Here is a 26,282-nt window from a genome sequence, read left to right on the forward strand (position 1 = left end):
TAATCGCTTTCGCTCCGCTTTCCCAGCCAGCCCGGAAGGGAGGGAGGGAAGGTAGTTAGTAGTAATAATCATCTCGAATTAACGAGGACCAGCCCGTTTCTTCAGGGGTTTGGAAGTTAAGACCGCCGAGGTGCACCAGGCGCCGCTCTCTCTCTCTCTCTCTCTCTCTCTCGTTGCCTTCATTCCTATGCATCCCCTGCGTTCGTCTGGGAGGGCTTTTCCTTTACAAATAAGAGGCTGGGGGATTTGCCGGCGAGGCAACGGCTAGTGATGTCAGCTCTCGCCTAAAATAGAGAGGGAGAGTCTGCAAATCCACCGTTAAACCTTCCAATCCAGCCTCAGCCGACACCATGGCAATGTGAAATCACCCACCGCCCCACAACGCGTTTCATACACAACACAACCCCCCTTCCTCCAGTTGCTCTCTCTCTCTCTCACACACACACACACACATACAAACAATCCCAGCTGGCTCTCCGGGTGAGCGTAGAAAGCGAAGAATCAAAGCCCTGGCATTGCCACTGCTTAAGCCTTGTCGTTTCCCCATTGATCATAGTCTTTTCCCCTCACGGGGGTTGTGGGCTTTTGGATTCTACCCCCCCCTCTGTCCTCCATTCTCTCTTCCTCGCTCCCCCTCCTCTCTCGCTCGCACTCCCCTTCTCCATCAAGACATTCAAGCTTCCAGAAGACGTTGAGAAATTTCACTCCAAGCCGAGGAGGAGGAGGAGGAGGAAGAGGTGGAGGTGGCGGCGGCGGCGGCAGGAGCAACAGCAGCGGGGGTTTGCTCCACAGAGCCCAGCTTCTTGGATGCTGGCTTTTCAGAGCCGGGAGGATTATTATACAAGGCAGGAATCGCCAAGGGGTCCCCGAAGCCCAAAGATAAGACCGAAGGGAGCGTCCTTGAATCTTCCCCGCTGAAAGCGGCCGCGCTTTGTGGAAGCCCCCAGATTTCTGGAGAAAGACAAGCGAGGGGGGCTCGCACGGCACCATGGCATCGACGGAAGGGTGAGGCGGGACAGGGGACTTGAATTTGCCGGGAGGGGGTGGGACGGGAAGGTCGCGGTCTGCCCGCCAGAGCGTGCAACGGCTGGAGAGTTTCATTTTAGGAGGAAAAGAGGAGGAAAGAGGCGTTGCAATGGCAGCCTAGAGCTGGTTAGAACGGTCTTTCAAATATGAGCCTCCCTTCGGGAAGGAAAGCTACCCGTTTCATATCAGCCTTGACTTCTGTAATCCTTGCAAGGCTAAACGTTAGCAAACACCCCTCCACCTCCTCGGACCAAAGAGATTATCCAGAGCGAGATTCTTTTACAGAGGAAATGCCTTCGGGAGATCAGTGGGACTTTCTTCGGAATAAGGCATTTGTAGAGCCTGGCGTGGCCATTCAACCCCTTATCCCAGAGTACCCTCCTTACAATTCAAAGCGGGATCTGTGTCAAATAGCACCAGAAACCTGGAGAATTCCCGCTTACCTGGGAATCTCATCGGAGCTATTTTAAGACAGATCTGCAGAGGTGGCCTGCCAAGGTGGTTAATCTTAAAACCTTTTAATAGAGCCCATTGCATTGCAGAAGGGGGGATTTAATTTTTAGCGTTTAAGAGCGGCGCTCTCTAAAACCAGGAATCGCAAAAACAAGCTCAGGATAGGAAACCGAAAGGAGGCGATTGGCGGAGTTTTCCAAGGGGATCGAACAGTTGCAGATGCAAGTTAAACGTGCCCGCAAGCCCAAGGCAAGCGGGACGTCGCCACGCTGGGAGTCGTGCGGGTTACCCAACAGTTAACCCTATTCCGGAGCAAGCAAACACAAGTTTTTGGCGCTACCCTCTGCTACGTAGGAAAATACTTTTAGAAGTATTTAGTTGTTTGTTGCGAAAGGTTTCCCGAGGCCCAAGTCAGCTTCGGGGCTCTAGCTTTGGGGAATGGGTTTTGGCTGGTTTGCAGCGGAAAGTCGTGCCCGGGGTTCCGTCCGGTTTGTCCTGCAAGTAGTAGGCGCCGGGCTATACCTCCTTGAGCGCGGCGGAGCTTGCTGTCAGGTTGGATCAGCGTGATCAGCTTTGGAGAGAATCTTGTAAGCGCGGGATCTGTAAAAGCGAGATTGAGGCTGCGCAGAAATAGGCTGCCGGTCCTGCCCTCGGACGCGCGGCTGAAAGGCGATTTAAAGCAACCTGTAACTTCGAGGCGCGTTGCTGGAAATTGTTATGCGACTTGAGAGAAGGAAAATAACTTTTTCTGACTAAAAGCCGGAGGAAGTTTCTTAAAACTTTGCACTATGCGGTATACTCTTCGAGGGAAGAGGGGGAGACTCCTGTGGGAATACCCATATGACATTATTATAAACATTATAAACATTTCCTTAAAAGCCCCGGGGAATTTCAAAATTTGATTTAGGAACTTTGGCTTTTAGGAACTGTAGAATTTCCTTTTACAATTATTTAGCTCAGTTAAATATTGTCAAGAAAATTAAAGGCAAGTAACGGTTACCAAAACAAGGAATATTCATAGGCATCATCAACTTAATAATTCATTGCTACGTATTAACCCTGTTTTCCATTCATCCTGCAGATATAAATAATGTATTTACCATGTTTATGTGACCTAGTTAAGCAGGACTCACTGATTCCACTTAGTGTTTTTTTTTTTTACTATCTGCTGACCTCTGTCTCCCGCCCCCAGTATATCTAATCCATTAGATTAGTACAACAAAACAGAAATGCCAGTTTTGTAAAATGCATCCCCATCAGTATGTGAAGGAAAGGAATGTGGATCACTCTTGTGAGATTATGTCTGGGACAGCAGGGATTTACAACATGTTAAAATACAACAGGTTGTTTCTTTCTATGAAGGATTCGGATTCAGTTAGTAATATAGAAAACCAACCAATTGACTGGTGCTTCCAGTTGGTGGCATGCCATTTGAAAATGCTTGACGTTAGCAGAATTGTCCTGTTGTGACATGTTTCCCAAAAGGCTTACATTTTCTCTTCCAGTTTAAATCATTGTCGTCGTTGATATTTAATGGCCAAGTTCATACAAGTTAACCGTAAATCAAACTTGGTAAAGGAGAATGACTGCCCTCCCTTTTCATGCTATTCCCCAGCAAACGAGCTGCTTTATTAGAGTTTAATATGATAGCTTGATTGGCATACCATGTTCAGACATTGACTTTGTTTCCCACAAAGCTCTGAGTCCCATTTCAGCTTATGAGAACATGCTGGGTGAATTTGGCCAACAGCAAGATAATATAGTGTCTAATTTGAGTGAATCTGAGTAATTGTTGACATCTCTATCGGCAGCAATTATGTTATGACCCACATATCAGATGTACTGTATGTGAAAGAAAGAGACTGAATGAGGCACCGAGTACATATATTGCTGATACAGTGTTTGAGCTACAGACGCCTGGCTCATTAAAGCTACATTATGTCATAAAAATAAAGAACCTATGGTTCTCTACAGGCTAGAGAGCAGTGATACACATATCATAACTTTGCAGTGAAAACTCGGCATGAGTTACCTACTTATCATAGTTAAGACATGATGTTCGTCCATCGTTTTCGAAGAGGACCTTGACATCTAACATGTTGTGGGTTGTCCACTGTGTGTCCCCAGGTGGCTGGTAAGGCCTATAGGGGCACGGAATGTTCTACCACATGTTGGGCAGACATGTATGGACACCACTATTGCAGCATTTGCAGCTTGGCGGCTTGAAGATGTGTGGGCTTCACCACCCCGAATTCCCCAATCAGCTATGCTGGGGAATTCTGGGAGTTGAAGTCCACACATCTTCAAGCTGTCAAGGTTGAGAAACATTGCTGTAGGTCATACTTATAGGAAACTTCCATTTAGTAACATGGAGAACTATCATTTCCCTACTTTTATTATATGAATTCTTACCATAAATGTCTGTCATTTATTTCCCAGCAAATGAGCTGCTTTATTGGAGTTTAGAGACATACAAGAGTTAGAAATAGAAATCTGCCTGCCTATCTGTCTGTCTCTATGTCTATCATCTATCTATCATCTATCACTGCTGCCTGAAACAAGCTTAATGCGTGCGTGGACTTTGGGTTTTAAAGTAGAATAGTTTGATAACACAGGTACATGTATAGTAGAAAATCTAACTTTCTTTGGCTCATATATTCCTTCACTTCTCTGAGATAAATGCTGTTCAGGAGAGAATAAGCAAAGCAAAAAGTACCTCATAGTGATGAGCAAGTTCTAGCTATGATGAATTACTCATATGCGGTTTTATTCTACAAAATATGGCTGCAGTGAGTGAACTGAAAAAATAAATCTTTAAAAAGCTAAAAAGAACCAGAAGATACTACAGTACTTAAAGTTACTTAAAAAAAAAAAAAACTGTTGAGGTCTGAAAAGCCCAAAAGATAGATAATAAGGATAATATGTGGATAGACACGACCATAGAAATTCATCATAGCATTGATATTGTTTAATGGATATATAATATATATCCATTAATATCAATGCTATGATGAATTTAATATATAATATATAGTGTGTGGTTAGGTCTTGTATTTAAGACCTATGTAGATGTTCTTTTTAGAACTATAGTGGAATTGGGGAACATGCCTACATCTCAACCTTATTGTTTGCAAATATCTTAAAGAGAGATTCAGGTAAATGTATTTCCAACCCTTTCCATAACCCTTATCAAGTAGGGATTTTAGAGCAGTTGGCTAGATTGAGAGGTTGAATATCCTGGAACAAGGCTATAGCTAACCACTTTCGTAATGCTGCTTGGAAAAAAACTGCAATCACCAAAAGTCAGGCTCAGCTTCTAAGTCACATTATCTTTAGGGCAATATATATTCCTACAGATGTTCTTTTGAGGTCTTCAGGGTAAAGGCAAAATGAAATTTGCAAGAAGTTGTATACTTGGAATGAGCTTGTACACTCACAATTCCATCTCTTAATTTAGAATTCTTCTGCATAGACTGGGGTAGCAGTAGCATTCTTACTTCAGAATGAAATTGAACAAATTCACCATACAAATAGCATCGGGCGTGGAAGGTTGAAAAACCTTCTCAAAAAAATCACCAAGCCAACAAGGGTTTCCTTCCTTAAAAAAGACTACTGTATCTCTAGTCTTTGTCAAACATTCATTAAAAATATGTGGAATACATCAGGGCTATTATATGTGGGCTACTAAAATGCATATGATATGATCACTAAAAAGTAGCAGAGCATTGGGTCTTTTGTATCTTTTGTCCCTGTCTAGTGGTATATGGATTTTTGCAATCCAAATCTGATAGCTTAGATGTATTTTTTCAAATTTAGCATAAAAACTATAAATGGATAGAAGAATTGCACAGTTTGTACCTCTCATTACTGTTTTTAGATTGCTCTAAAAATACATTATGTGGACTTCAAATAAATCAGGCTTGCTATTTTTCAAATAATTAGTTCAAACACACACTCACACACAATACATTATGGGTTAAAAAATATGCTTCTAGAGTCATTACCATGCCCCATTGCACTCATTATCTACCATAAACTGCAATATATATTTTTCAAGCTTTTCTTTAAATTTATTGCATGCCTCAGATTCAGTTGAATGCTCAGGTAGGAAAATGGGAATATTCCCATTGAAAATAATTGAGGGGATCCTCAACCAGATAAGCTAACAGTGGTTAGTATAAAGTGGTTTTCTGCATGTTAAAGTTTAGTCTTGAGCAAATAGTCTATGGAATCCCATAGGTGCTTTTTCAGGAGGCAACTGGACTTTCTTGTTTTTTCTTTGAAGGTGTTTTGCTTCTTCAGCTCTGACGTGAGCAAATCTTATGCAACAAACAAGGACTAAAGACACTGGGCAGTTGATAATTGAAATAAATCATCTGGAATATAAGTGCAAAAGCAGAAAGAACTGTAGGCATGCTCATGGATAGACTATAGTCATTGTGATATTTATTATTAACAACATTTATAACTCATCTCATTCTTGAAGAACTCTGGGTAATATACAGGACTAAAAAAAAGATAATATCAAAAATACAAATGTCCAAGTTAACACCCATAGGAGATGCCATATGTCCAACAGCTGAAGCCAAAAAGTTACTGAAATAAAGCAGATTTCAATTACTTACGGAAGGGCACTAGAGTAATGATTGCATATACTTTGGAGAGGATGTAAACGGGGCTACCATGGCTACAAAGATATATCCATGTATGTCTATCAGAGAAGGGAAGTATTCTTAGCAGGACTTCATTAAGATGGCCACATTTGGCAATTATATAAATTTTATATAACCATTTTAACCATAATTATTTTAACCATAATTTATTAATGAAAAGTGATGGCAGTTGTAACCAAACACTTCTGAGTGACATAATGTTAGCTGAAAAATAACAAAAACTGTTAAGAGATGGAGAGCAATCAGCGACATCATACTTCCTTCATCAGTTCTCCAAAATAACTTATCCACTGGAACCATCCAGGCTGTTTGCTACCAACCAGCATCTGAAAACAGATTGGAACAATTCTAAGCATCATCCAACTCTGCCATCCAGTACTTACTACCTTAAGAATATATTGAATATATCTGAAAAAGCCAAGATCCATACAATATATCCATTGATTAGGAATCAGTTCACTTCCAGTAGTTAACAAGATGCTCCGAAGCAGAACCTCGGTGTATTTATAACCATGACATCTATTGAGAGCATGAAACAGAAATCTTCTGCAGCAGTTTCCTCCATCGATTTAGAGGATCGATGGAAGAAAACTCCCCTAACAAGGAAGCAGCAAAATTTTCAAGCTTGTGTAGATTAAGGAGTGGAAAGACTGGAGAGATTGCTTGCATACTTCTAGTTGAATACTGGAAATACTTCTACTCCACTCAGGAGCTTCAGTTGCATAAGGCTCTTGACTTCTTTATCCAGTGGAATGAAGGAGGCTGTTATCTATAAGGTGTCATCAAAGGCTCATTCTAGATCATAATATCAGAAAGAAGATAGAATCAGTTTCTAGCTTCTTAGCAATGTTTCAACTGTAACCCAAGGTTATAGGGGTCAGGGTTCATGGAGAAATTATGAAATAATAGCAAGATTTTACTGGCTTGGGATGGTGGTAATATTCCTAAGGAATGCAGAAGTAGGCCATATATATAAACAGCATTTCAATGTTGAATTAGCTAGACGTATTCACAGCATGTGCTTTAAAAATCCAGTGTTTTCTTCCCAAACCTGATTCCGAATTCTGGATATCACTGTAGAAGTTTACACCAGACAAAACTTACATTGGGGTTGGAGGGAGAGGAAGTCCATAATTTCCCAGTCAATTAAATTATGGTGTACATAAAATTGTTGTGTTTCAGGATAAAATTGAAATGTTACTTCCTTCTCCTTGTTTCTCATCTTCACAGTGCAGCCACACTCGATATAATAGAGCCTTTGGCTTCAGTAAGTTTGGTAGCATGGACTGGTATTTTGTGAACAAGCTACAACCAACATCTGTTACTCCGTTCTAGGCCATAAGTTATCAATTTGTGCAGCAGGTTGCTAGCAGCTGATGCATTTCCAGTGAACAAGAAAATAATTTCCACTGCTTTTAAAGCTGGAAATGGACAACCTTTGATAGCCAAGTTCTGTATTTAATGTTTTCTGGTAATAGAGAGGCCACAAAGTAACTAAGCTACATCAAATGCTTGGGAATGAGGAGATCTTGGAAGGAGTTATTGCTGTAAGTGTCCATTTTGAAGCCTTCCGTACAGTTGTCATGTTTTTCATTTAAAAGGGGCAGGAAACCAATCTCTCTTTTCAGCGCTCATGCTCAGAGGAGACTTCATGGGCCACAAAGTTTCCTACTCTTGATTTACTAGAAAGACAGACGGCTACTACTTCACCACCTATCAGGCACTGAGTAAATAAAATATTTTGCTGTTGGAGATTAAAGCCATGGCATCCGCACCAGATGGAGCTAATGCTTGGCAACAGTTGAAATAGAAGTTTCCAACTTTGCCCTCCAGAAAGAAAAAAGTGTCTCTCTTTGCCAAGCAGTAGCATTTAATGGCAGAAATGAGTAGCCCTCCAGCAAACACCAGGGTGAGGTGACTCTGAATTAGTACATGTCTTGTAGGCAGAGGAATTAAATTCTCTAGTATTATTGCTAATTTGCATTGAAAAGAATTTACGGATTACCTTCTGTCATGTGATGTTATTGTTGTTGGTATCTCATAAAAAGCCTTGAAGATTGTTTACCATCTTCTGAATAGCACACTCTGATAATTTAGTCATAGAATAGAATAGAATAGAGTTCTTTATTGGCTAAATGTGATTGGACACCCAAGGGATTTGTCTTGGTATATATGCTCTTGGAGTATATAAAAGAAAAGATACATTCATCAAGGATCATAAGGTACAACACTTAATGATAGTCATAGGAAAACAGTCATAGAGAAACTGGTGGAAAATATATTGAACTTGCAGGATTGGTTAATGTTCCTTTATTTTTCATAGGCTTTGTCTGATTTTCATTTTTGACATCTTTGTTTTAATCGTACTTAATTTATGCCTTTAATTTTTTTTTCTCATTCGCAGTAACATTTTCAATGAAGCTTTAATTTCAGGAAGGGCTCCAGGAACTGTGCCCAAAGTTTGGTGAAACGCCACCTTACAATTTGAGCTTGTGCGTTCCTGTTCTTAAGGATACCATGGCTTCTTTTAAAGAAGAGACTCTAGTCCACAAAAGTTTACCCAGGGTTAAATCCATTAATTAGAAGATGTTACAAGCCTTCTTGTAAATGTTGGTCAACGTAACTTTTTACCTGGAAACAGCAGGTGTATTTCTTTCACTATAAGAGATGGAAGATGGGATGTCTACATTTATTTCCTATTCCTTCAACTAATATTTCATCCCTTGAAGTGATCAGTTGCAAAGAGAAGCCTTTTTTGTACATGCAAGTTCCTTATGTGGTTTTGAATCATGAAAATGTAAATTATGTGGGAACTTCACCCGATTGGTAAAGGTTTCTTCTGCAGAGTTCCTCAATGTATATATGGAAACCAGATTGGGTGTGTGGACCACTAACACAAATTAGTGCCTTCCTTGCCCATGTGTTATTTAATATCACATATGGAATGCCTGAATAGTGCTATTACGATCCAGTCAAGTCATTTTTTAAGAACATTAAAATCCATGTAGCACAAAGCTTCACTTTAGTATTAGTATACAATACCAGAACTCTACATGCCTCGTTCTTTATTTTATCTCAGTTGGCAATCAAGGATCAGAAAAAATGGACTAACATATGAAATAAGAAACATTTGCTGTATCCTGACCTTCCTTCCCACTGATGTCAGAGACACAATTCCTAATGAATTTAGTAGTGGAAATTTGTTATAACTGCAAAAATAAGAATAAAACATTATCTGGGCACCTCAAAATATGCTTACTTTTATTAGTTTCACAAAAATCTATCTCACTATAAATAGAAATAATATTTGAGTGTCATCCATGAGCATCAATTGTTGAATATAACGGGTGTAGATTGCATTACAATTCTTAACAGCCTGGTGTCTATGGAGATTCTCAGCCATCCAGGTCATTGTTATCCCAAAAGCGTTTGGGTTAAAAGCCTGATATTAGGTTCCAGTGGCCTTGAAGCATGCAATTTAAAAGGAAGAAAGAGAACATGACATTCAGAGATTTGGAAAGTATTTGTCTTCTAATCCTGCTGAATTTCAACACACAGTAGCACCTGGCCAACATTGTGTGTAGTTTGGAAAGCTAAGCTGTTAGTATTTGGACAGATGACCATGAATAAATTACAAGATTGTACGGTCAATTAAAAAAAAAAGCCTGGAAAAAAAATGACAAAAAATTGCTTGTACTGATAAAGACACCAGTTGTTGACATATCTTTTTCTTAACTAAACCCCTGGATACCTTTATGGCACAAATGGGAGCAGAACAGGGATGATGATTTATTTTTTTGGGGGGGGGGTTATTAGATGAAGAGGTTATTGCCTAATAAGGAAGAGTTATAACCTGGAAACAATAAAATTGGAAAAGGGTTAGGTAGTTACCTGGGGATGGAACCTGTTTTAGAAGTGAAACATTAGACCTTACTTTAACAAAAAAGATATTTCATTCCAGGCACTGGGGTGAAATGGTATGATGGTAGGAGGAAGAAGAGATGGTTCATCTGATTGGCTCCAGTATTCATTTTATCTCCAAGGTTATTCTAATACCTAGAAAGCCTCTGGAGCCTGGGGAGGGCAAAAACCGGGCCTACTCTGCCCACCATGCCATCACATGCCAAAAGCAGGGAGAGCATGGGGGGGTTGCGCACGCATGCGTGGGGGGGCAGGGCACACAGAATTATGAGTGTGGGCACGCATGCATGCGACTACCCCGCACTCCCCCAGGTTTTGGCACGCAATAACAAAAAGATTAGCCATCACTGTCCTAATAGAAACCAGGATCCTAGTCTGTGCTACAAGAAGGGCTTTCTAGAAAACCTTTTTGTAGGGAGGAAAGTGTTAATTTTTATTCCTGCTTTGGTCTTCTATAATTTGATCCACATATTTGCTTCAAAGAGTTGGGGGGAAAGTGGCAATATATGGGTTTGCTGGGGATCAACTGGAAAGAGGAATTGGTGAAATCTTTCCCTCTTCCAGAATGGGACGAGAACATCTACAGAAAAGTTACTGAAAAGTTACCTGGTTTGTACTAGTACATTATCTATACATCATTTTGAATTCTAGATTATATATGACCATATGAAAGACTTATCCATAATCAGATGGAAAAATAATCCATGTACAGTTTCCTTATGAGAACAGGCTTTAGTCACATAATGTGCTAAAATAATATAAATAAATGGAATATTATTATGATCTTTTTTCTGCACATTCATCCATGTGGATTTTTGGATTTTGAAAAGTCCTACATAGTGGCTGTTATAGTCTTTACACTTGTAAGTGTCTCCTGTTTACATTTATCCTTTTCAAGGCTTGTATTGGCTGTGCTATATTGGGTTGAGTGGTTAGGCACGTTTTGATGAAGTTGTGTGGATATCCATTTTGTTAGAAGATGTTGTATAGCAATAGCACTTAGACTTATATACTGCTTCCTAGTGCTTTTACAGCCCTCTCTAAGCAGTTTACAGAGTCAGCATATTGCCCCCAACAATCTGGCTCCTCATTTTACCCACCTCGGAAGGATGGAAGGCTGAGTCAACCTTGAGCCTGGTGAGATTCAAACTGCTGAATTGCAGCTAGCAGTCAGCTGAAGTAGCCTGCAGTACTGCACTCTAACCACTGCGCCACCTCGGCTCTTATAGATGATACGTTTCCTTTTTCTGGTATTCAGGGTTTGCTGCACTGTGTTTGTGCTCATCTAAATAGTGCTCCTGCACAGCTACTCCTGTGGGAGGTTGGGTGGTTACTTTGCCTCTGCTGATAAGAATATCCCGGATGTATCATGTATATATTGTACAGTAGAAACATACAGCCCAACCAACCTCATATTTAGGAGGATACAGGAATATTAGGTATGTTCACTGCCTGGAGTTATTTAGAAAGTAATAAAGATGGGATAGGTCAAACACAGAAAAAGTGTCTTGAGATGTAGAAAATAAGAACTTGAGAGTTATTTTGACTTCTGCAGTCTCATAATTTAAGCTCGCAGACAAATACAGTATAAATCATGCAGTGTTTTTGTGGAAAATACTTAGTCTCACAGATCAATTCACATATGCAGTTTTTATTTATTTAAAGTATTTATTTATTTAAAAAGTATTTTTAAAGTATTTATTTATTTAAAACATTTATACAGCCATCCTATAACAAATTCTGGGTGCTTGCCAGTCAAAAATGAAAACAACATAAAATCCTTATGAAAACTATACACCGCAAACACATTAACCTGTGCCAAGTCAAGCTTCCAATGCACATTCATCTCATTTTATCTTAGCCGGGGGGGGGTGGGGGAGCCAAATCTTCAAAGCCTTACATATGGCTAAAATAGTAAAGGCCTGCTAAACTTCAGGAGGGAAGAGTGTTCCATAGTTAGGAGCTCCTGTAGAAAAGGCACACTTCCTCGCTCCCACCGCTCCCATCAGATGGCAATATTTAGGGAAAGGGCTAGGAGCCTGCACACCTTACCTGGTCTTATAGGACAGGTAGATGGCCTTAGGGCCATCTGGCATAAAAGGTGATGACCAGCGCTTTGAATTGCACCTGAAAAGAAACTCAAAGTCACTGCAGCTCACACAAGAAACCTGTTACATAGGCAAACCTAGGGGCCAGGGGTGAAATGCTCCCAGTTTGGACCGGATCACCCGATCCGGTAGTGATGGCAGCGGGTGGTTCAGAGAACCGATAGCAAAAATCCCTGCGCCCCCCTCCCCATGCCCAGCTGAGCCGCTTGATCATCAGAGGCTTTTTTTTTTACTTTTAAAAGGATTTTTTCTACAACCTCTTCGGCCAGAAAAATGCTTTTAAAAGTAAAAAAAAAAAGCCTCTGATGATTGTGCGGCTCAGCTGGGATCACCAGAGGCTTTTAAAAGCATTTTTTGTACAACCTCTTCAGCCGAAGAGGTTGTAGAAAAAATAGTTTTAAAACCTCTGACGATCCCAGCTGAGTTGCCTGATCGGCAGAGGCTTTTTTTCTTTTAAAAGCCTCTGACGATCCCAGCTGAGTTGCCTGATCAGCAGAGGCTTTTAAAAGCATTTTTTTTACAATCTCTTTGGCCAAAGAGGTCGTAGAAAAAATGGTTTTAAAAGTAAAAACAAAAAAAAAGTTGGCCATGCCCACCCAGTCACATTCCCCCCCCCCCAAGCCATGCCCACAGAACCGGTAGTAACAAATTTTACATTTCACCACTGCTAGGGGCATTCGTCATTTTGTACGCTATCACTTTCTGGATCAGTTGAATTTTCTGTGTAATCTTCAAGGGCAGTCCCACATAGAGCGCATTGCAATAATCCAAATGGGAGGTGACTAAGACATGGGTGACGGTGAGCAAGGCCTCTGGTCCAGGAAGGATGCTAGACCAGAGCTCACTATAACAATAAAGGCATTAAGAGTTGTTAACCTAATCTTGCAAAGCTTCTTCTCCGGTAGTATTGTATTGCAAACTAGGGCATAAAAAACCTTTGCTAGACCAATTCTTGAATACAGCTCATCTGTCTGGAACCTGCACTGCATATCAGACATTAATACAATTGAGCGAGTCCAGAGATATTTCATGAGAAGAGTCCTCTACTTCTCTGCTCACAACAAAATACCTTATACTACCAGGCTTGAAATTTTGGGCTTAGACAACTTAGAACTATGCCGCCTTCGGTCTGACCTAAGCGTAGTACACAAAGTTATCTGCCACAATGTCCTACCTGTCAATAACTACTTCAGCTTCAACCGCAATAATACACTAGCACACAATAGATGCAAACATAAGGTAAACCGCTCCAAACTTGATTGCAGAAAATATGACTTCAGCAACAGAGTGGTCAATGTCTAGAATGCATTACCTGACTCTGTGGTTTCATCCCCCAAACCCCCGTAACTATAACCTTAGACTGTCTACTGTTGACCTCACCCCATTCCTAAGAGGTCTGTAAGGGGCATGCATAAGCGCACCAACATGCCTACTGTCCCTGTCCTACTGTCCCCATTTATTCGTATCCATTTCCTGTATTCATAATGTTTATACTTATATCTGTTATCTTATACATGCTTGACAAATAAATAAAATAAAAATTAAAAAAAATAGACGAATCTGTGCAAAGCTTCCTTAGCTATGACTGCCATCTCCTCGAAGAGAGGCGGCAAATCCAGGAGAACTTCCAGTTGCATGCCAACACAGTCTGGGGAAGTGCACCCCATCCAGAGTCAAAGTTAAAATATCATCAGGGCCTGGGAAGAAGGGGACAAAAACCCAGAGCTACTTTATCTTGTCAGGTTTAAGTCGAAGCCTGTTTCCCCCCCATCCAGATTCTTACAGTCTCCAGGTGCTCAGCCAGTGGGCAGCCAGCCAATAAAGGGAAAACATTTTTTAAAAGTAGCTGGGGTTTTAAGAAACAATGTACTATATGATCTAAATTGTTGCATCCTTACATTCATGTTGTAAAGATGTTACACAAAGTTGTACCTAAACATTGTTCAGATATTTCTGTCTTTATTCCTTACTTTGGACAAATATGAATAGATGGAGCCAACTTTATGGTTGAGTCGGGAAATACTGAAGTGATACGTTTGTACATAAAATTGATCTTCCCTCAATAAACAACTAGTTGCAGAGAAGAGGCCAAAACCCCTGAGGTGAAAGTAATAGGATAATCCTGGCTTATATTAATATAAACAATGGGTGGGTGCTTGTAGACACATTAAGGTAGTTCATTTTCTCCAAGAGGTTTTTTGTTACAGGAAATCTAGTTCATATCATTGTGAAAATTAAGCTTTTAAAATAGCAAAATTCAGCCTCGCTTCCTACCTGTATTTGTATTCATGTCAGAAACCTTGGTGTATCTATTTTTGTCAGCAGGTGCATTTTGAAAAGCGTGTTAATTTTGAACTTCTTGTCACTTTTAAAATAGCTGGGATTGGGTATTTTTTTTTCCTTTTCAAAGCGTGGGGTTCAAAAGCATAATAAAAACAGGGATGATTTCTTATAAAGTTTCTAAGAGGATGAGTAAGAGATGAAGTTACAAAAAAGGAGCCTTTTTAAAATACCAGCCTTCTTTGGTTATTACCACTGTGTATACTGTAGAGCAGGGATGTCAATCTCAATTTCATTGAGGGCCGCATCAGGGTTATGTTTGACTTTGGGGTGGGCGTGGCCAGGGTGGGCATGGCCAGCTTGACGTCACTCATGTCGGAGGTGTCTGTGATGTCCCAAGCGCTCTGCCAGCGAAAACAGACTCCTGAGCTCCATTTTCAGCTGCAACGGCCTCCTGCAACCTTCTGCCAGCAAAAGTGGAGCTTTGGTGGTCTGTACACGGCCCTCCTGAGCTCCATTTTCACTGGCAGAGGCACTGCAGGCCAGTCCTTCCCTGTTTCCAGGGTGGCCCCATGGGCCAGTTTTAAGCATCCCACGGGCCGGATCTGGCCTGCGGGCCTTGAGTTTAACACCCCAGCTGTAGAGCCATACAAACAAAACTCTTTTTATGTTTGGCTTAAATCTTGTGAGCTTCGGATTTGGGATGCTGATTGACAGTAGGGTAGAAAAGATTGGAAAGTTTCCTAATGGGACAAATAGCAAAAGGCATGTTAAAGACTGTTGATCTGGAATTCTGAACTGAATTAATTTACGCTGCAACATTCTGATGCAGATTCCACTTGTGTTTCCCAAAATATTTCTGGTATTTTACCCCTCAATTAAATGTAGCTTTGGTGTCTTGTTGTTTCAGGATAGGTCATGACATTATTGTTGTGGCCCACTAGCAGCCAGCGGAGCTGGTAGCAGAGTTGGACAATGAGGAGGTTGGGGAGGAACTTGTGCCAGTCCTTGGGGCTGGGGAAATCTCGGACAAGGGCTCTGCATCGGAGGCAGAGAGGGGGCCAAGGCCATCTGATAGTTATGTGCAGCCTCCAGAGTCTGACATCAGCAAGGCAGAAGAACAGCAGGAGCCTGTTCCTAGTGTGCGCATGCACAGAGCTGCCAGACGACAAGAACAATTAAGAAAACAGGGTCGACTTGGGAGTAAGGCTTTGTCAGGTATGCCTCCTTTCAGTACTCAAGAAAGAAAAACCCTGACTCCATTTTCATAGAGAAAGGTACTTTTACTGAGTAGGAACTGAATGCAACCAAAGAAAAGCAAGGTCTGAGGCAATAGGCACGAAAATCACATATAGAAAGCATCCTTAAAACCCTCCCCCCATGGTCCAGTCAGGATTACCCAATCCACATCCCCCCAAGGGATCATGTGCTTCCAATGGCTCTATCCTTCTGGTATGCCAGGACAGTTGACCTTGACTGGTTATCAGCACACCTCCCAGCTGCAAAGAAACGCTGAGGAAAACTTTATCTGATTTACTCCACCAGCTCACTTCCTCCCTCCCAAATATCCAGACAGCGCCCCCCTCCCACCATTACAATGGCAGCCGTAGCAAGCAAGTAATATAAAGGCAGAGGCTGACAGGCTTGGAGATGATTGGCCCCTTCCATAAGACATGGATCGCGATGCCTTGCGCACAGTCACTCACACCCTTATCACCTCCCGACTGGACTACTGTAATGCTCCCGGAGCACCCGGAGGCTCCAACTGGTCCAGAATGCGGCCGTGCGGGTGGTTATGGGCGCAACTCGTGCCCACGTGACACCCCTCCTGCGCGAGCTGCACTGGCTCCCAGTGGTCTTCCGGGTGCGATTCAAGGTGTTGGTTACCACCTTTAAAGCGCTCCATGGCATTGGACCTGAGTACCTTCGAGACTGTCTTCTGCCACCAGTAGCCTCCCACCGGTCAGTCCACTCCCACAGAGAGGGTCTCCTCAGGGTGCCATCGGCCAAATTATGTCGGCTGGTGACACCCAGGGGGAGGGCCTCCTCTGTGGGAGCCCCTGCCCTTTGGAATGAACTGCCCCCAGAAATGCGTAAGATCTCTGATCTCTGTGTATTTCGCTGTGCCTCAAAACCTTGTTGTTCTGCCAGGCTGGGCTATCAATGTAAAGATTTTAATTGGTTTTAAATATGGGATTTTAAATTTGGGGGTTTTATAATTGAGCCAATTATTTAATAATTTTAATAATTTTTAAATTTTGTCTGTCTTTGTGCTTTTAATCAGGCTGTACACTGCCCTGAGTCCTTCGGGAGAAGGGCGGTATAGAAATAAAATTAATTAATAAATAAATAATAAATAAATAAATAAAAGAAGAGCAAATGAGACATGAGCTTTTGCAGGAAACAATTAGTTCATTTGGCTGATTCAAGATTTGCAAGTGACTCTGTGCCAAGTTTGGCCTTGTCCTGCGTCTGGAAATTAGCTCTCTGGCAGTGTTCCATGTGAAATAGGTGGGTGTTGATAACCTTCCTCTGAAAGACTGTTTATCAAGTCTTGCAGACTGTAAATGAAAGTAATTTACAGTCATATAAATAAAAGAGGTTTTGTGGGACCAAGATTTTGCTTCATGCTTTCTAAGGAAGCCTAGGTCAGAACAATTATTGCCCAGTCAGATACAATGACTGTTTAGCAAAACCCTAACTTTAATGGATGCAGAATACAAGAATTTTGAATGGATCTATATTTTAGAGGTGAATGACTTTCATATTAGGTTTTCCAGCCTAGAAAGTGTGGGTATTTATTGTTTGAACTGCGGCATTGGTAATTGTGATGTCACCTGTGTAGTTAGAACATAAACAGAATCAAAGAATTTTCAATATTCAGGAATGGAAAAAAGTGGAAAAGGAAAAATGTGTCACTTAATTCTACCTATGCAATTTTGTCTGTGTAAGACATGACACATTTCCCTCTATAATCAACCATACATAGATATAAACATTGAGATACTTTGTTAAAAATGGGGAACTTTTTAATATAATGAAAGGCTTTTAACCTCCATATGACTGAGGAAAAAGGAAAGTGGTGTTAAAATAGTAGGAAGAATACTCCGTATTTTTTGGACTATAAGACGCACCTCTTTCCCCCAAAAAAGAAGGTGAAAATCTGGGTGTATTTTATAATCTAAATGTAGCCCCACCCAGCTTCTCAAACGGAGGTTTCAGAGGCTGAAAAAAAGCATCAGAAACGAAGCTTCAGAAAAGAAGCCCCCAAACAGAGCTTCAGAGGCTTTTTTTCTGAAGCTCTATTTCGGAGGCTTTCAGAGGCAGAAAAAAAATAATAATAATAAAAAAAGCAAGGCACAGAGCTCACAACCAAGGAACCTGATGCTGAAATTCACCTCTGGGAACAGCTGATTGGGGGTATGGGAGGCCATCCACCCACCAATCAGCTTTTTTCTTATTTTCCTCCCCAAAAACTAAGGTGCGTCTTATACTCCGAAAAATACGGTATGTTGGATATGTTGGCCACTTTGAGTTATTTGTAAAAGTAATTAAGAAAGGATACATGCAAGCAAGCAAACAAACAAATAAATAAATAAATAAATAAATCAGAGTGATAGAAGGCAACAAAAAACAATTCTTGCATCTATTCCAAATGGAATCAAATCTGTAAAATTGATTTAGCTAGAGCTGCCGTACCCTTTTTGCCATCCCAGATGAAAGGTACGGGAACCAAAGCACAGCAGGCATGGATACCTTCAAGTAGAGCACCCACAAGCCATGACTTTGGCAATTGGGAAGAGGAAAGAGGCTTTGGAGGACTGGTAGACCTCTGTGGGTCAACTGGATTGGAAGGCCAGTTCCCCAAAATAGATTAGACTCTCAGCATGGAAGTTCACCAGGCCTATAATAAGAATCGTAACTAGCTCTCAAAAGGAGAGAGCTTGGAGAAAGAATTGAGTGAGGCTGCCTGTTTGAATCAATCAATCTGCAGACTAATAAATAATTTAATACTTTATTAAGCACATATTTTTGCAGCTGAACAGTAATTTCACTTTATTAACAATTGTACTAGCTGTGAATTGTACCCAAACAATGAAACATTACCCCAAACTCCATTTAATACAATGCAGTAAATGTCTCTCTTATTTCTACACCATGATTGGATGCTCCTGTAGTTGTATTCTGGCTCATCAGATTTTTTTTCAAAGATCTAAGCTTACATTTCAGAATTAAAATTCCTTTTCAAGATTCTAAACTCCAAAGTGAGGAGTTGTTCATTATCTAGCATTCTGATTAAATTTTGTATTCTGGACATTTCTATTACATTGCACAAATTATAAAACAAGTATTTTGGTTTTCAAGGTTGCAGAATTCAGACCTAATGTTCTAATACATGGTTCTCAATCTGTGGTCTGAGGACCCCTGGGAGGTTGCAATGTCATCACAAGGGATTTGCAGCGACTTGAAGAAATGCTATGATTTAAATATTGATTTAAGTCTTGGGTGTGTGTGGCCATGGTCTGTAAATGCTCTATGTTTATAGAGCATTGACAGAGAAATGTGTGTTTTCTGGATTTTTTTCCTGTGTAAATGAGAATACTTCCAATTGCAAGTTCATCTCAGTCCTTTGAAACTGATGAATGCGCGTGATGTGTAAGAGTTTCAACTCAAAGTCATTGTGGCCATAACACTACTTCTAAATGAGGCAACAATATTCAGTTATTTTGTTACTATTTAAAACTGTTTCAATCAAAAGATTAAAACGTCAATAACTGCAGATTCATTCCTTGTGAGTTCCTTGACACTGATTTGACAATTGGTGGTTTGTCAGGGGTATGTATTAACATTGCACAAGCTAGATTGGGACTGACATTGCAAATATTGCAAAGTGACAATAAAGTTCTGTTCTATTTTCCAGAACGCTGCTACTACACTCCAGCATAGGGTTAAATCCTCATTTCTGCCAGCAACTGAGAGAACCTTTATTTAAATAACTTCCTACTCTGTGCTCTCACCACGCCCCTTTTGCACTCAGTTCCCCAGTCTTTCTCTCAGTTGCTGCCAGACTGAGAGGGTTTTTCTCTGTGCTCCGAGGTAAGCGTTAGGCCTTTGTTTATTTTTGATTAGCCCCTTCTTTATTTTCGGTTTGGTAGGGTTTCCCCCTTTGTAAATTGGTTTATTTTGCTTCCCTGCCTGCCTGCTGTTAGCTGGGTTCGTGCCTGGGGATCCAGGTCGTCCCAGCCAGCGCCTGCGTGCGCTCACAGTCGCCGGTTTCTGTCCCCTCGGGGCGGATCCGGCTATTTAAGAACTGCCGGTGGATTCGGCTGAGGGCTGCGCTCCCCCCCCACACCGATTGCTTGGGGAGAGAGCCGAACGGCGGGGCATCGCAAACGGCGGTTAGCGGGCGCGCTACCGCCACGGAGCCTTTCAGACGACCGTCCCGTCAGGTGCCTGCGGGCGGCGTCTCGGCCAGCCGTTTGATTGCCGCGTGGGCTCCGTTCCGGCGTTAATAAGGCTTCCGGAGGGCGCGGCGTGGCGGAACATCGCTCGCCACCCTCCTGTGACCGGGCAAGCGGCCGGAGACCCCTTCCACGTGGCGACCTAGGGAGAGGCGCCAGGGGTGCAGCGGAGGCCGTTGGAGAGCGCGTGGGACCGCAGCATCCCCGCGCTGTAGCCGCGCGGCCGCCATTTTGATTGTTGGGCGGCAGCCATTTTGTCTGACCGCGTGGAGTGGCCCGACTCCCATAAGTTGTTCGCCTTCAGAAGGCCCATTCTGGGGCATCTACAGGCGTGTTACCGCTCGCACCTTCTCCCAGGGCAAGGAGATTTAATTGGCCCCACCAGCTGTTTCCCCCTGTTGGCTGGGGGGGGGGCGACTTTAAGGCTATCTGCCCTATAAAGCCAGCCTTCCTGACTGGCCTGGGCTAGGGCCCTGAAGTGACTGAGCGTGCTGTGACCCAAGTGGTTAGTGGTCTATCCAGTCACTTTCTCTCTCCTTGAGCCGGAGAGTTTTGATTGACTGTGCAATTAAATAAACAAATAATTAAATAAATAAATAATAAATAAAAAAAAAAAAAAAAAAAAGCCACGCCCCCTGGTCACATAGGTGGGCCCCTGGCTTCTATGATGGCGGATTCATCATTTTCCTCTGACGTGGAGCAGGAGGCCAGCCCGGTCAGAGCAAGCAAATCTCGCAAAAAGCAGCCGGCCAAGCGGTCCAAGGAAGGTGGCCACAAGTCCCGGTCTTCTAAGTCTTCTTCTTCAGCGGACAAGGACGAGCTCCGTCGTCATAAGGCCTTGGAGAAACAATACGAGAAGGCCAGACTGGCATCTGCTTCCTCGTCAAGCCGGGACGCGGGGCTCGCGCTTCAGTCTTCTTGCGCTCTCCAGGATCCGGAGCGAAGGGCGGTCCAACTCAGGCCTTTGGCGTTGCAGAGAGGCGTGTCCCAGTCGATGCCGGACGTCTCGTTAGTGGGTCTGGATTCCCTACCGCCTCCACGACGCCAACCTTCTGCCACTTTCACACCTACGGCTGCGGGGCTTCGCTCGGTGGATCAGCCACCGCCACCTCCTCAGTATGATTTCCAGTCGATGCTTTCCACCGCTTTGGCGTCTATTATGGCGGCCGGCGCTCAAACAGCAGCACTGACTTCCCCTGCGGGGACTTCTTCTGGGGGGTTGGGGACTGCGGGTTCTCGCAGGGCCCGCTCCCCGTCCCGTCTGGACTCTGATTCGTCTGAAACTTCGGATCAGGAGGAGGAGGCGCCAGAGGACCTCGAATTTTCGGAGGATGAAGACCTACCTCCTGACTCCCCGGCTTTCACGGGTTTGTTCCGGCCCGCATTATTCAAATCCCTGCTCCACAAGGCCCGGCAGACAACCAATTTGGGGTCGGTGGGGGCTCAACCCCCGGCGTCCCAACCCGAGCCTGGCCCGCACGATGCCTTGTTCAAACAAGTAAAGCAGGAAAAGGACTTCATTCCGTGCCCCCAACTCTTCACGGATGTGTTGCAGGCACCTTGGGGCCAACCTGGGTCCTCTACCGCGCCCAGTAACCTGGACAAGAAATTGTTCTGTTCGGCACCTGAGTTGGATGCACTGTTGGACTTACCCGCTGTGGATGCCCCGGTCGCTAGTCTCACTTCTCAGTCAATGGTATCGTCTGATCCTCTTGAAGGTCTAAAATCTGAGGACAGGCGTACCGAACTGGCTTTCCGCAGGTCTCATCAAGCAGTTGCTTGGACGGTCAGGACGGCCACGGCTACGTCGTTCTTCAATCGGGCATCTCTGATTTGGCTGCGACAGCTCCGAGAACGGCTGCCGCCGGAGGAACGGCGTATGCTGCATGATATCAATAAAATCATCGCCGCCACGGAATACTCAGCAGATGCCTCGTTGAACTCGGTCAAATTTGCATCCCGGGCGATGGCATCTGCCATTACTTCACGTCGTCTGTTCTGGCTTCGCCCGTGGAAGGCGGACATCAAAGCCAAGTGGAAGCTGGCGGCGGCTCCGTATAGGGCCTCCCACCTATTCGGCGCTGCTTTGGATCCGGTCCTGGTGGAGGACAAAGACAAACGTAAAATTATGCCTTCCTCTTCTCGCAAGCAAGACAGGCGCTATACCCCGTACTCGCAGCGTCAGCCCTTTCGGTCTTACTCGGGGCAGGGAGGCCCCTCCACTTACAGACCTCCGTTCCAACAGTCAGAACGTTTCACAGACAGGCAACGATTCAGAGACCGTGGCAGACCTCAACCTGCCTCTAAGCGTCCCTACCGCGGAGCCAACTCCAAGCCCTATCGCAGGGGCAAATGACTCACCGACTCCAGGTCCCGTCGGAGGGCGACTCCAATCCTTTCATCGCCAGTGGGACCAGTCCACGTCGGACGAGTGGGTTCGTCGCACGATTTCAGACGGACTCGCGATAGAATTCTTGGCTCGACCTCCTCGACGCTTCCTGAGATGCCCCGTGCCCCTGTCCATGGACTGTCGCAACCTGATGCAGGAGGAGATCTCTCACCTTTTGGAGATCAGGGCGATAGAACCGGTGCCGGTGGATCAACAAGGGACCGGGTTCTATTCGGTCCTGTTCTTGGTGCCAAAATCTTCAGGGGGCGTTCGAGGGATTCTCAACCTCAGAGATTTGAATCGTACGGTGCGTTACCGTCGATTCAAAATGCACTCCCTTCACTCGATACTGGCTTCGATTCGTCCAGGGGACCTGATGCAGTCGGTGGATTTACGGGAGGCCTACCTGCATGTCCCAGTGCTGCCTTCGCATCGTCAATTTCTTCGCTTCGAATATGCGGGCGGTCATTACCAATATTGTGCGATGCCGTTCGGTCTTTCTTCGGCTCCCCGTACTTTCACCAAGTTGGTGGCGGTGGTGGCGGCAACACTCAGTGCCATTCCAGTCAGGGCGCTCTGTTACCTGGACGATGTGCTGGTCCTTTCTTCGTCCAGACAACGGGCAGTGCGAGACATGGAGCAGGTGATCTCGGCCTTCAGGGAGCACGGCTTCACTATCAATCTGGACAAGAGCCACCTAGTTCCTTCAACCTCGATTTTGCATCTAGGGACGGTGATAGACTCTGGGAGGGGGCAGGTCTTCCTGTCAGAAGACAGAGTGAGGAGCATTCTTGCACTCCTGGATCAGATCTTAGCCCAGAGGTCGGTACCACTGCTGACATTGTCCCGGTTGTTGGGGAAGATGGTGTCGTGCTTCCGCATTGTGCCATGGGCGCGCAGACACTCTCGCCCGTTGCAATGGCTCCTGCTCCCCTTTCAGAGAGACCGCAGCTCCAATTCGTCGAGAAGGGTGCTGGTCCCTCCACGAGTTCGTCTATCGCTACGTTGGTGGAAGTCGACGGCCATTCGGAGGGGATGCAACTTTCTGGAGCCAGACCGGATCGTGATCACCACGGATGCCAGTCTCCATGGTTGGGGAGCCCATCTGGGGGCACAAGTGGCACAGGGACAATGGACTCCGGTGGAGCGCACTCACAGTATCAACTTGCTGGAGCTACGAGCGATCCGCCTCGCTCTGATACACTTCAAGTCCCTGATTCGCGGCCGTCATGTTCTAATACTCACGGACAACACGTCCGCCAAGGCGCACGTGAACCGCGAAGGAGGGACGAGGTCGCGGAGACTGATGCACGAGTCGGAGCGTCTGTTCAGCTGGGCGGAGATTCATCTGGCATCGATCCGAGCGGATCACATCTCCGGGATAGCCAATACTCGGGCGGACTGGCTCAGCAGAGAAGTGATCGATCAGGCCGAGTGGCAGCTGCTTCCCAGTCTGTTTCGGGAAGCATCACTTCGCTTCGGGCAGCCGGTGGTGGACCTCTTCGCCAGCCCGGCCAACGCGCAACTCCCAAGGTTCATCTCGCGATTTCCGACGCCGCTCGCAGAGGGCACAGATGCATTGAGATGCAGTTGGCCGGCCGGCCTTCTGTACGCCTTCCCGCCAGTGCCATTGATTCAGCGAGTGATCCGGAAGTTGCTGGTGGAGAGGGCGGAGGTGCTGCTGGTGGCGCCGTACTGGCCGCGCAGACAGTGGTTCGCGGACCTCGTGGAACTTTCAACGTCGGCGCCGTGGCGAATCCCTCCTCATCGGATTGTCTTACGTCAAGGGGCCATTCGACACCCCGAGCCCCAGCGGTTCCAGTTGGCCGTTTGGCATTTGAACGCCTTATCCTGAGGAAGGGCCGTTTGCCAGACGAGGTGATTGGGACGATCCAGGCGGCCCGTAGGCCTTCTACAACAAGGATTTATGAGGCCTCGTGGAGGGCCTTTTGCTGCTGGTGCGCGGGGGCCCATGTGGATCCGACGTCCGCGACTATCCAGGATGTTTTGGGTTTCCTGCAAGCGGGGTTGGGCAAAGGCCTGGCTCCGGCTACCCTTCGACGTCAGGTGGCGGCCCTGGCCACGGTGCTTTCCTTTCCTCCATACACATCCCTGTCCCATCACCCGTGGGTGAGGGGGTTTCTTCATGGAGCTACAAACCTGCGGCCGCCCACCGTTCACCGTTATCCCTCTTGGGATTTGGCGCTGGTTTTACAGGCCCTTACTGTTTCACCGTTTGAGCCGTTGGGTTCTATTTCTTTGAAGTTTCTATCGTTCAAAGTGGCTTTCCTGATAGCTATTACGTCGGCACGGCGCATATCGGAGCTGTCGGCCTTATCCGTACGGAAGGATTTGTGCATTTTCCGGGCTAACACTGTTGTGCTTCGACTGGATCCTGCTTTTACCCCCAAGGTTAACTCTTGGTTTCACCGCTCGCAGGAACTGATTCTTCCGGACTTCTGTCCGTCGCCCAGGCATCACCGTGAGGTTCTTTGGCACACGCTGGATGTGCGCAGGGCTCTAAGGCGCTACATTCGCAGAACGGAGTCTTTTCGTAAGACGGAGGCGTTGTTTGTTTCGTTTCATCCAGCTTCTATGGGGAAGAAGGTGTCGTCGGCCACTATTGGTCGTTGGATTAAGGCCTGCATCTCCTCGGCTTACGAGAGGCAGGCGCGCCCTGTGCCTGCGAGAATTCAGTCTCATTCGACCCGGAGTGCTGCCACCTCGGCGGCCTGGGCTACCCAGGCATCGGTGCTAGACATTTGCAGAGCAGCCACATGGACTTCCTTGTCGCCGTTCATTCGGCACTATCGCATTGATGCTTACGCTTCGGCGGAGGCATCTTTTGGTCGGAGAGTTCTGCAGACTGTGGTTTCTGGCTCTTCTGAGGGGAGTGGTGGTTTGCCCGGCCCTGGGAATTAGGCTTGGGTATATCCCTATGCTGGAGTGTAGTAGCAGCGTTCTGGAAAATGGACGTTGTCTTACCTGAACGTCCTTTTTCGGAACGCTGCGTATACACTCCATTTCCCACCCAGTTGGTTTCTTTTGTTGGTTTGTGTGTTTTGTTTCTGGTTGGTTTAATAAACTTGTTGTGTTTAACATGCTGTGTCTTCGTTCAAGACTGGGGAACTGAGTGCAAAAGGGGCGTGGTGAGAGCACAGAGTAGGAAGTTATTTAAATAAAGGTTCTCTCAGTTGCTGGCAGAAATGAGGATTTAACCCTATGCTGGAGTGTATACGCAGCGTTCCGAAAAAGGACGTTCAGGTAAGACAACGTCCATTCTATTCTATTCTATTCTATTCTATTCTATTCTATTCTATTCTATTCTATTCTATTCTATTCTATTCTACTCTACTCTACTCTACTCTACTCTACTCTACTCTACTCTACTCTACTCTACTCCCAATATTAAAATGCACATTTTGTTGCATATGATAGTCCCTCAACAATTCCATTCAATAGCAGCTAGTCTATTTGTTTTTATTTTGTCTTTCTAACTTAAATATGTTTTATTTAACCAATACAGCCATGGATTTTGCCCAGCATATTGCCTTAGTACCATAACATTGTATTTTGCATACTTTTAATGTCTGCTGTTTAAAATCCACTCTCAGCAGAGAAGAAATGGATTAGGAAGATAAATTCCCATTCTTTCTCATTCCCAGAGAGAAATATATATATTTAATTATAGTTTTATAAAGAAGCTTTAATCTATGCTGAGGTTCATTTGCATAATGTTGCATATAAATGTCCATATGTTAAAGGGACATTTAAATGTAATACTGTTTACTTAATTAATTTATTGAGTTAAGAAAAAAGCATATTCATGTTTATTCATGTGATAAAACTATGTTTTTGGATTAGCAAGTGAAGAAGTGTTCTTTCAGTAAATGAAATGTATGTTTTCTTTTGGATGCTATTTGGGAATGAGGGCTAGAGTTGTGAAGTATTCTTTTATAAATGTACAGTA

At 44.3% G+C, this 26,282-nt stretch overlaps 1 protein-coding gene across 1 annotated transcript in view; it reads left to right on the forward strand.

Moving 5' to 3' along the window:
* Positions 1–275: 275 nt before the first annotated feature.
* SLC1A2 (solute carrier family 1 member 2) overlaps positions 276–26,282 on the forward strand; it is a 104,334-nt gene continuing 78,327 nt past the window's right edge. The window contains exon 1 of the mRNA XM_034417371.3: positions 276–1,005. Coding sequence (XP_034273262.1) covers positions 989–1,005 — 17 coding nt within the window. The 5' untranslated portion in view covers positions 276–988. The remainder of the gene's footprint in view (positions 1,006–26,282) is intronic.

Source organism: Pantherophis guttatus, chromosome 1 (assembly GCF_059756535.1).
Source record: "Pantherophis guttatus breed Tessera chromosome 1, ASM5975653v1, whole genome shotgun sequence".
NCBI lineage: Eukaryota > Metazoa > Chordata > Lepidosauria > Squamata > Colubridae > Pantherophis > Pantherophis guttatus.